Here is a 12436-nt window from a genome sequence, read left to right on the forward strand (position 1 = left end):
TGGTAATGTGGTTGAGGTTGGAAACTACGATGCATGAACTCTGTCAATCACCCTCTTCCTGTTAAATTTACAAAATCAAGGCTCACGACTGACTTCCTCTTCTTTGTTCCTTTCTTCTCTCATCTGTGGAACCAAGTTCCCCCATTCTTCCCTCCAGGACTTCAAGACAGCTGTCCACCACTACCTCAGGATCTCTTCTACCCCAAATGACCCCATTCTTGAGCACTCCCTTTTTCCAGGTTATTGCAATTCCCCCCTCCCCCACCTCTTTTCATTTGTTTGTTCCCTTTGTTTCATATCCGCCTTCCCTTTCTTGCCACGTTACATTCATCTTGTTCACCCTCGTGTGTCCTCCCCCTCCTCTTGATCTCCCCTCACTTCCACTCTGCTGTTGGCGTTTCCATTTTGTTTCCTTCCATGAGCCTCGATCATGTATACAAGAACATGTTTTGATAAAACACTACCATCAACTTTATGGGCACGAAGTATAATAGATGGGGGCGAAATAAATAACCAGTGTTAAAGTTTGGTTTATTCAAGACCCAAGCAACAGGAAATAAAAATAAAAGTCCATACTCGGGTTCCTTATTTACATTTAGAGTCAAAATCAGATGCCGTTGCAAGTGGTGGGTGAATAGGCACCTCGGCTGATGTAAAAACAAAAATTTAAGGAAGACATGTCAAACTGCCAACCAAATGAAGTGGGGATGATTCTGGCAACCGGGTAGGCCAAAAGTACTGGTGGTGGTCCAAGGCAATCACCCAGTTGGTCATGCTGTGAAGACCAATAGCACACAATGCAATAATGGCCAGACTATCTCTTTCCAAAGGCAAATGTCCCCCAAGCCACAGAGAAGCAACTTAACCATATAAACACCTCCAAAGAAAAACGGGGAATTCTTTAGGACCACAGCAATCAGAACTTAGGTTTTAGAAAATAGGTGAAGACCCCATAACAAAAAAATCCCATGAATGGATGACAAATGGAAAGTTCCACGAGTGATACTATCGGATAGATAGAGTGTGGATACGCTAATTGCAAGCCAACAAAAAGCAGCATCTGTATACAAATCAGATAAATATGTGGCAAACGGAGGCCAAGCCAGGAAAACAATGGTAGCTTGTGCACGTCAAACATTTCACGGTGGAATGAAGGGATAGAGGGACAGAACCATTGCACAGAGAACGACTTCTCCACCTGGTGTCCCAATACCTTTATGTCTGTTCATTTGATCAAGCAAATCCATCCGATAAAACAAACGCATGAGACCTACAAAGCTACGCTATCATTTTAACGTTTCCTTCATGCAACAATCTCAACAAAACTCTAACACCACCTTCGAACGACTAACAGAAAGGTCCCTTTCATGACGGGAAACATTTCGACGGGTTTGTAGTCTTTTCACGATTCAAGCCTCATTTCCTGCTCACAGCCGTCACGGATTGGGCGACAAGACATCGGAAATAAAAACATGCCACGAGTTGTAAAGGACAGGTTGAAAAAGATGAGATATGTTTAGGGTTTTTGAACATGACATTATTTGATTGATGGATTTCTTTTCACTCATCTCAGATTTGATCCTTCAACACTCAATTAATTTATAAAAAACAGAAAAGTTTTCCCCAAAACGAGGAATGGTCGCCATGACATCATTTTGATGGGTGAGATTGGAATCAGATCCAAAGTTGTGGGTGAGGTGGAGAAAGGGCAAAATGGGGGTTCAAGCAACAGCAGATGATAAATTCCTCCAGGAAAAACAGCGTCTTTACTCCACGCCAATAGAAGACGAGAAGCGCATGGACGCCTGCCGGAGGTCATGGAGTTTAAACGACATGACGTGTGGTTGAGATGAGTGTTGGATATCATCCAAAAGGAGAGAGGTTGTCCCTCAGACGGGTGAAGACTTCACCCACGGCAGAGTCTCGTCTTCGGTGTCGGCGCGATTCGCTCGTATCTCGGATAACGTGCGGGCAAAGCAACCCCATTCATCACTACGTGGAACTGCAACTTGCTGCATTGAAAGAGCAACATTAAAGTGAGAAGATGAAAATAAAAACAATCAACTCATGATAAATGGAGTATGTTTTGAAAAATAAATCACCATCATTCATTGGGATCCTAAGAAGACAATTATGAGTCAACCGCGATCAGAATGACTCACCTCCCCAACATCATAGATCCACACGTGGCCCTCAGCATCACCTACAGCTAATTCACGACCAGACTGTGCCCAACGAACTCGGTTCAACGCTGGAGCGCCATCCAAAACCACACTTGCTGTGGGCACCTGCACACAGGAAGGGAAATATTCACAATTGTTTCATTGTTTTGGGAGATGGGGCTCTTCCACTGTGGCCACCAAGCAACAAGTTTGGAACATTCCAAGATGTCACTTTTTTGAAGGTAAAAGCACTTGCGACGTGTTGACTGTTGTGTATACCTGGAAATATTTAAACTCCTCATGCGTCAGGTTTCCCGTCAATAATTCCACTGAAGTTTAGAATACAGTTCAAAGTCTATGTCTTGTGAAAATCTTGTGGATGAGCACACAACATCGCCTCACCTCCGTGTCACTGTTGAGGTTCCAGAGGTCAAGGCGGCCCATGCCATCAACACAAGCAAACAGAGCTGGGTGGCATGGTGACCAGGCCACATCATAGATGTAATCAGAGTTGTCCTCGAATGAGTACAGTGGCTTGTTACTCTGTTGATGCAAATCATGATCACAAGAAGGTTCAGCTATGATTCTGACTGTCTGCCCCTCCATAAATCATCGACTTTCTGTTGAACTGCTCAAGCTGCCAGCTAACCAAAGTATATACAATAAACCCTCAAATATTGCGGAGGTTACATTCCTGGAAAATGCCACAATAATGAAAATCGTGATCGCGGAAATCAAGGACCAATGGGAAAAGGGGGATGGGGGTTAAGACGGATTAGTTATTGGGCTTCGAGAAAAAATTGAGGAAGGTGGGTGGCAGCTAGAAATAAACACATCACAATTTAAATAAACATGTAATATTTACATAATGCATGTTAACATTGAAATAAAGATGAAATTAAAATAAATTCAGTGTAAATTAAACAAAATCACAAGACTTTTACCTTTTCAATTTATTCCAAAACAGTAAGGTGGGTGAGGGCGAAACAATATGTACTCATGCTGTACTCTGCCATAAATAGAAAACACAAGACTTAGCTCGGGATGATGATGATGATGAAACTGTTGGAGTGGAGAGCAGGGAGTGGGGAAAAAGGAGCGGGGAGGGGGATTCTGCGATCAGAAGAGCAGCATTAGCTTTACGACAAAGTCGACTGCAGCATTGCCACATAGGAGAAGGGTAAGACGACCCTTAACCTCCTTATCTTGAACCCCAAAGCCGCTTTGCTGCTTGGAGAGGAAGGTACAAGATGGCATCTTCTTCCAGAATAATCCCATCTTGTCAGTGTTAAAAACCTGCTCTGGAATAAATCCCTTTGTCTTGATTAGTTCCATGAGCTGCAGTGGATACTTTTTCCGCAGCATCATGGTTGGCCTACGATGACTAATTTTACATGATGGAGGTCGAATCCTCTTTTGAATTTCTCAAGCCAGCTCTTGCTGGCATGGAACGTGTGGGTTGCCATGGTTGAACTGGAGCCTTTGGTTTGGTTACCGCGTTTCAGGAAGCACCTCTTTTGATCTGATTTGACTGGGATGCTGGAACGCCGAAGAAGCACGACCATTACAATGCTAAAGTGACGATTATTCGGTCGAAACACTGGTGAAGTGACATGGTTTGAGAATGCGTGTTTGAGTCCACGTGTCAGAAAATAAGGGTTTGAGAAAGGCGTTTCGAGTACGGGTGTCGGAAAGTGAGGGTTTGGGAATGAGATTTGAAGGATAATGAAGGTTTGGAAATGAGGAAGATAACAATGGGGAAGGTTCTACGCACAATTATTGACCCCATAATGGCAGCCCCAGATGCTGCACTTACACCTCGAGCCAACCGATCTGACAACTCGATCTTTTCGCTGAACATCATAACCTTTCCCTGCCTTTTGGCACAACTAACAGTCCATCACTTTACATTTGGGCTCATTAAAAGTGATGTAGGATAAACAACACAAGGCTCGTAATGGGAGATAACCGCACATACATGGGACGGACGCAAATGACGACTCATCTCAGCCCGGCTCAAAAACCGCGATTGACAAAATGAAACCCCACGATAACGAAATCGGAACACAATAGGTTGCCCATGATTGGTCGAAATTCACAATATTTGAGGGTTTACTGTACTTCTCACCCTCCTACAAAGTGTACACACAACACACACAAAAGCACATCATACTAAACAACACATGATCACACCACTGATTCCAACATGAGATAAGCCCTACCTTAGTGCTCCAGAGCTTGACAGTCCAGTCAAAAGAAGAGCTAACAAAAAGATGCGAGAAGTCGAGAGAGCCAGCGGCCGTGTGGCAGCTCAGGCCAGTCACGGGGCCCTGATGGCCCTCAAAGGCCTCAGAGATGCCTGCCTTACTGCCCTCACACACAAGGGCAGAGACAAAACACAAACACAATGAAATGCTTTCATGCAATTTTAACCTCAAGCTTGAGTTGCAAGTTCATACCATTGGCATTTCCTCCCGGATTTAGCACCAGCAGCATTGAGCACACCTGCCATGGCGAGATGCTGTGTACACAGCTCCCTCTTCACTACCCACAACAAAGTTGTTCACGTCGCCCAATGGGAAGGCCATACACGTGACCGCCACAGTCTTGGCTTGCCTGTGAAACAACTCCATGCTATCCTGTCAATGGTGAGAATAAAGCAGATGTGATAAAGTCGTAAAAGTTTAATTTGCATCAGTCAAACCTAACTTGAAGTTCAAGGCAGTTACAGTTGCCAAGCTCATCACCAATGTGGCTGAATATGATGGATCTTTGTCAAGTTTGACCATCCCCATGAGAGTCCAGCAAAAATACCAAACGAAGTTGTGTAGCTCCACAGTGCGACTTGCCTGTGGCTGAGAGAGCATGTCCAGACTCCATGAACACATCTTCCCATCCGTGGATATGCTGATGAGGTTGTTAGCATTCTGCGTCCCGACGACGCTCACACAGTACACAGGGTGCTAGCACGAGGAACATATGCATGCTGGTTACCAAAACAAAATAATAATGATAATAATAATACAGATAGCAACAGCCTTATCAAGAAGAAAAGGTTAAAAACATTTCTAAGAAATAATTTTTTTGTTTGTTTTTTACCTGCAAGATCTTAAAAACTAGTGCATAAGTACGAGAGTTGTAAAACACAAATTGCACTACCGAAAACCAAATACAGTATGGATTTAAAAGCATTAGATTCCAGTTTCACTCAAAAGTTGTGTCTGACAACAAAGAAAGGGATGATAAAATGAAAACTTGCATGACAACCGAGATTTCAAAACAAGTGACAGCAAAAATGAAACAGTCTGATCCACAATGAAGTAGTAACAAAGCACCAACAGACAACTGAATGGGGGAGAGGTTGAGTGCATCTTGCTTCCACAGCACAAAACATGAGGCACGAAAGCAGAACGTAGTAAGTTCTGCGGTCGATCAACGGCTAAATGTGGACACGAATGAACAAACAAAAACAAGTAATTGAAACAAATGATCAGTGGAGGCAAAGTTGATGCAAAGTTAATCTCTTACCGTATGCGCCAAAGCTGAGAGGGGAGTGCGCTGCACTGGAGTGCGCTTGTTTGTACGGTTATCCCAGAGGACAATCTGACCAGAGTAAGTTCCACCCACGACCAGATTTGGGTGAAAATGAGCGAAGCAAGCGGAGAGCACAGGAGACTGAAAGGCAGACAGAAAACGCAGCCCAGCTTGGGAACATTAACACTTTCTAAGATTCAAAAAATTGAATGAATGATTGGATGGATGGAATGATGTACTTTCATAACCACATTCCCCAAAAGCGTCAAAGACATCCTACCTGGCAGTGAAAGATGTATTCTGGGGTGGACTTCTTGAACTTCATGTTCCAGATGAGAGCTACACCATCCGGTTCATGGGGGGCTGCCTCATTATTAGTATACGATGTAACCAACAGCTCTGGATGCTACAAGTTTGAAAGAAAGAGAATATTCCCAAAATGTTTGTCAGTTTACTGCCCAGCATGCAATTCAAATTTTCAACAGGGCATCAGCATCACAGACACGCCCTCAGCCAATGATGCGACCCCGCAGCCGTGTACTGCATAAGAAAGAAGAAGAAGCACTCAAACCTAATCTTGATGAAACTGAGGTTTCAAGAAAACAAAGCCCAATTAATTTCCACACATAAAGTACCATAATCAACCAAAACAAACTATGGATTCAGAGTTCAGAAATGCCTCGAGTCACGTGAGTGCAAACCATGGCTACCGAGGAGAGAAATCCAATCAGAAATTGGACGAGCACCCGATATATAATATAAAAGGAACTTGGACTCGGCGTGCCTGCCTGCATCCGTCCATGTGTCAACAATTGTCCAAAAGAGAACACAACAAAAGGGGATTCCACATATCTAATAAAATAGAATACATAGGTGAAACTGCAGAACCTATTAAAAAAAAGGAAAGTAACAAATACAAAAAGGTGGTAGGCGACATGGCTGCACGCTCTAGATGGAAAGCTAGCCGACGCGACTAGTCGATATTCATGTACATGCTATCAATCAATTTAGCACAATCTATAGATCAATACTGAAGGACCAATTTTGTACTCCTCCGAGCGGTCGCGTCACGTTTTTCTCGGTACTGTGACCTGGACTGAAAGAAACTTCGTACCTGTAAGAGTGCATCGCACATAGTGGCAATAGTCAACTTTCAACTCTGAAGCAGAATAAACACTTTTCGTTTTACATTCGTTTATATGGCGACGTGTGACGTCACCGCTGAGAGCCGCAAGGACGTCATGACATCATCGGTCATTCGCTGACGTCATTACGTCTGTCTTCGACAGACCGTCACCGCTGAGGGGTGTAATTCCACTCCTCGAAAATAGCGTCTGCAATTTGACTACCTCAGAATGTGAATTTGACACAAAAAATGTAACAAGAAACATTGTATCTATTAATACTAAAGGACCAATTTTGTGCTCCTCCTAGCGGTCACGTCACGTTTTTCTCGGTACTGTGACCTGAGAAGTTTTGACACTGTGTACGTCAAAGTAGACACATGCACAAATCAGGGGACTTCTTCACAAGGAGTAGTGTACACCAAAAATGTCGTGTGCAAGGACGTTTTGTAGGCCTCATTAGGTAAGGCCATGGAGTACATCGACTGGGATCCGGCTCTTACAATAGCCGCCACTGGTTGTCATGTTGGGCTCATGGAACGGAATCCGTCTGTGACGGGGTTTCGGCTAATAAATATGATTATCACAGCCCTCTTAGTTTGTGCCCAGAAACCCGCCTTGTGAAATTTCAGGCATGTTTCCAAAGAGACTCTAACAAATGGCAGCCCTGGTAATTCCATTTATCTATTCGCTAAAGATTTTATTTTTTTTTATATGTTGCTGCAAGACATTCTCCTTGGGCACAAGAAAAAACAGGTCCCTCGGAGGTCCAGTTTCAGAGGTATTGATATTTTTGTACAGTCCACAATAAGTGTACAATGTACGATAAAGTATTTTAACTGTTGCTAAGCAACGGAGGTGTGCATAGCAACCATTCATTTTTGTGTACATGCGAGCGAAATTGTACACATTTCACCCAAGTTTCATCAAAATCAGACTCTTTCTCTTAGAGATATTCGCAATTAACCGTTTCTGAAATGTTCGACATATACTCGCCCAAAACCTATCTCCTCCTACAAATATTTTTTGTTAGGGCTGCAAATTGGCATGAAGGGAGATAGATAGATTGCGCACAGAACTCCAAGCTTCGATTTTTTTTTTGATTTTTTTCGATTTTTTGACCACTTTAAAGGACCGTTGCTCTGCCGTTGCTAGGGCCCGGGGTCCCATATTCGAAAGCACACGATTCCCAGAAATATTGGTCCTACCTACCAAATTTCATTGGAATCGGTTGAGTGGTTTACCCTGAGGCTTGACCAAAGTTTCGCGGACAGACATACAGATGGAAATGTCCAGAATAAGGGTGCTCTAAGAGCAGCCAACAATTAGAACTGCCAGTGCCACTTTCTAACACAACTGGCAGTAATGACCGGGTATCAAGACGTCCCACTTTGATTGGACACCTGACCCTGAGCCATGACGTTTTTTCATGATTATTCAATTGAATTTAGAATGGGATTAAAATAAATTCAATTCAAATCAAATGCAAGACCAAATAAGTACAGTCCTACATTAGAGTAATCAGAAGGAACCCAAACCAACAAAAAGCAAAGATAAAGTCATCAGGAGGAACCTGGATAGGAATCGCATTTCAGCTGCTACTCCTCCACCCTCAAACCCATCCAGGCACAGCCAGGTGAGCCATTTTCAAATATATATATATATATATATATATATATATATATATATATATATATATATATATATATATATATTGTATGTAAAAATCAAAAAGAACCCAGATCAAAAATATTAAATAATTATGGCTGCCAGACCATGTGTCCGATCAAGTTTAAATTTAAAACATATATTCCCCATCACGACTAGATCATAACTATGAAGTTTCATGTTCATCGATTAAGCGGTTCCAGAGAAAACATTATTTAATATGTTTCTTCAATAGAGTTGGGCTGCCAAACCATGTGACCTATCGATTATTCCTCAACAATCTTGTACAAGCAAGGCCTGAGGAACATTTGTGTGAAGTTCCCCCTCGATCTGTCCAGCCGTTCTGGAGAAGATTTTTTAAAATCAGTTTGAGGGTAAATCCAATATGGCTGCCAAACCATGTGACCGATGACATCACATGTGTGAACATTTTGTTTCTCATGGATAGGCAGTCATATGTGTAAAGTTTTGCCTGATCTGTTCGGCCACTTTAGAGGATTTTTGCAGGTTTAAAAAAAAAAAAATGGCTGCTGAATCATGTGACTGATGATGTCATCAAAAAATTTACTGTGGACCATTTTATCCCTATATGACCATCAACATTTTCATACTGATCAGGCATAGCATTCTACATTATGTAATTATGACGTCATAATAGAAGGCACCTATAACATCAACAACAAAAAAAAAATCACTTGTTCCCCATGAGTAGTATTTGCTGTGTGACATTTCAATTTTTTCCTTTGTGCGGTTTCAGATATACAGAGGTGCAAAGTTTAGCCGTTTTTCCAACATGGCTGCCACACCACGTAACATGAGTAATCACACCTATCGTGAAAATTTTGTCTCGATCTGACAAGCGGTTGCAGAGAAAAACAAAAGTTGTGTGTGAACAAACAAACAAACAAACAGACAGACAGAGTCCTGGATGCAGCCTAAAGTGTTGCAAAAAGTTGATGTGCAGGGATTTTCAAATAGTTTTTTTTTGCAATCTATGAACAAAAAATGTCAAAATTATTTTGGTTAGACATTTGAACGATGGGACAAGCCTGGTGTTGGCATAGTGGTTCGGGTAGCGGCTTGGGATCCAAAAGGTCCCGAGTTCAAGCCCCGTTGGCCGCTTGAATTAATACACACCAGGAGGTTGACTCAGCCTGTCATCCTTCCGAGGTCGGCGAAGTGAGTACCAGTGTACTGGGCCCGGTGTATGCCCCGGTTAGAATTGGTGTACCATATCCCTGTGTCGTAAGAGGCGACCAGGGTTGTGTCAGGAAGGGCATCCGGCGTAAAACCTGTGCCAAATCATTATGCGGATCATAACGGATGATCCGCTGTGGCGACCCCAAACGGGAGCAGCCGAAAGAAGAAGAAGAAGAAGATTTGCAGGATGGGACTTTTTCAGGATGGCAGCCATTTTGGAAAAAGGCTGTTTCCAACACTCAAATCACCAAAATTTCAACATTTTATTGTATGAAAAGGACTGATAAAGTGATATTTTGCCTTTTCAAGCTGCAGGACAAAGGGAATGCATAAATGATTAGTCTCTCGCATTATGCAATTTCCAATATGACCGCCGCCAATTCAGCAATGTGATGGTTTAACCAAACCGGTGCTTAAGAACTCAACAATATTTTGATTTAACAATTTTCAATTGAATTATCTATGTACAGATATATTTGTATTGTTAACTCTACAGAGAAGTTGTTCTCAACTTGAACTTTTCAATGTCTATTATGTATTATCACATGTAGTAGAACATTTGCAAAATACACAACAATTGAGGTTGGCCTTTCTACATTTACACCGTTTGGTTTTACAGTGTTTACAGCCGCAAACAGTTAGTAGGACATCTGGAAGTGGTTTTAGGTGTTTTGATGGTACAAGTACTCCATCAGATTCTTCCCAGCCAGTCAGTAGGCTCAAGGGAAACTCTCTGGTCCAAAAGAGTAACAGCTTCACGAACAGCAAGGAATGTTCTTTGTATATGTCCCTCAATGACACTGGATGTTGGTGGAAGAGTAGCCAGTGACTTATTTAGGTTTTTGTGATAGTCTTCATATCGAAGTTCATCAAACGTGTCAACTTGTGCCTTAGTTGACCAGACCTTAACAAGATATTTCTCAAGATTATGTACATCAGTATCAGAAAGGTTATCTGTCTCGCCAAAGTCGGTTAGGAATGACACTGGATCAGCAGCCAATGCTCCATGCTTCGTGCCTATCTTGCTGAGAGCATCATTCCCAAAGGCTAAGTGAGCTTTGACTAACACACGACTTAAATCAGGGCCAAGTCTTTTCTGGAGAGTATGGAGTGGTAGTAATCGTTGTTTCTCGCCAGTTCCGAACTGTATCCAAAGTTCTGACAGCCCGTTAGATTTGAATGTCTCCATATACCGCAGCATGATGGCGATGACATCTGTGTCATTCGAAAGCAGGACAACCCTCTTAGTGTTGTGCTGAGCTGCCCAGTTAACATGTGGTACAAGCCGATAATCTGCCTCCTCAATATAATTCTTCAGTTCCATGAGGGAATGGGCTTCTCCATTTGAAACCTGAGCTGGAAGAACCTCACCATTCACTATAACCCTACTCACTACAAGTGGTGTACTAGTCTGTGCTGACTACATCTTGGCTTCAGTGATGGCGAGGCTCTGTAGATTCTGTTTGTTAGTTGACGATGCCCAGAATTTCTCCAACTGGACAGGCACTGGTGTTTCTGAACAGATTGATACCAAGTCCATGCTTCCCGAGGATGATGCCCTTCAGATTCTTTCTGACTCTTTGGTTGATTTATCTCAGTAACTGTCTAAGACGATGTGGATTTCTTGAGTAGAACATACAGACTGTGCCTTTCGGAAGATGGTCTTTATTGACTGGCCAAATGTTTTCTGTGTTGTCATCTTTATCATACGTATTTGTGACATGAAGTCGACAAGTACAGTTGTTTTAGAGCAGGATACAGGTTCAAATAAACAGTCCTCTGTTGAGAGATTCTTCTCCAGTTCTACTATAAGAATGTGCTTTGCTGGCTTCTTTGGAACTCCACCATCAAATAATGGGCTTGTCTGTAGTAGATCATGAGATAATATATCCTTCATGGTCTCTCCACGTTGTCTGGCTATCTCAAGTCTGTTTTGTGCTAAGCCAAGTTCCTTTGTTGTCACTGGTACAGTACTAGTTTGTTTACTTGGTCCCTTAGAGAAGTTGAAATTCGGTAGGTTAACTCGAGATATTCTATCTCCCAGTTTCTTCTCTTTGGTGATGTATCTCTCCTGGCGAAATGATGTACAAGCGTCTTCGCCGTGATCCATTACATTGAGAAGCCGTTCTTTTACACGTTCAGCAACACTGTACATTGTGACAAGATTGTGAAGGCCTATGTTTTGAGTGACATCGAAGGGATTGCCCTTGGTTTCTAGGAACTGAAGTAACAGAGTGACATTTTGGTCAAACAGTTCCGACTTTCTCCCAGTCAGTTCATGGTGGTAGGTCTCCATATGCTCCATCAATTTAGCATTTGTCAGTTCACGGAAGGTATTGCTTATGTCGAGGACCTCGTGATAGATAAGTTGCCATTCAGTCACATACTCGCTTCTCCTGGTCTGCCCTATGATTCCCTTAGAGCTTTTCTGTGATCTTTGGATAGACTGCTCAAGTTTCATATCTGGAGCAACTGCATTGAACTGTCCATCCTTCGCTTTTACCACAAAGTGACCATCATTAGTTAGTTAGTTAGTCATCAGTGATTAAGCTTGCCTGGCGTATTTACTTTGACAACTTTTGAGCACATACATATTAAGACAGACCTGCAACCTCACAACAGTGTCGGAAGACCCCCCAAAAAAAGAATTTGAATTTGAAAATTCAACTTTGAATGGTTTTTACAGTAACCTAAAATTAATATTTTCCGACCCAAAAATGTCTGATTACATCAAAATGGTCATTTTAA

At 42.3% G+C, this 12436-nt stretch overlaps 1 protein-coding gene across 3 annotated transcripts in view; it reads right to left on the reverse strand.

Moving 5' to 3' along the window:
- Positions 1-514: 514 nt before the first annotated feature.
- LOC147014058 (cytoplasmic dynein 1 intermediate chain 2-like) overlaps positions 515-12436 on the reverse strand; it is a 59657-nt gene continuing 47735 nt past the window's right edge. For all 3 annotated transcript variants that reach the window (XM_085851662.1, XM_085851661.1, XM_085851660.1), the window contains 8 exons: positions 5977-6102; positions 5691-5837; positions 5012-5125; positions 4668-4801; positions 4385-4529; positions 2565-2705; positions 2163-2288; positions 515-2012 (listed from right to left, as the gene is read on the reverse strand). In XM_085851662.1, coding sequence (XP_085707788.1) covers positions 1890-2012; positions 2163-2288; positions 2565-2705; positions 4385-4529; positions 4668-4801; positions 5012-5125; positions 5691-5837; positions 5977-6102 — 1056 coding nt within the window. In that variant the 3' untranslated portion in view covers positions 515-1889. The remainder of the gene's footprint in view (positions 2013-2162; positions 2289-2564; positions 2706-4384; positions 4530-4667; positions 4802-5011; positions 5126-5690; positions 5838-5976; positions 6103-12436) is intronic.

Source organism: Eptatretus burgeri, chromosome 13 (genome assembly GCF_056783735.1).
Source record: "Eptatretus burgeri isolate ZD-2024b chromosome 13, Ebu_testis_v1, whole genome shotgun sequence".
Lineage (NCBI taxonomy): Eukaryota > Metazoa > Chordata > Myxini > Myxiniformes > Myxinidae > Eptatretus > Eptatretus burgeri.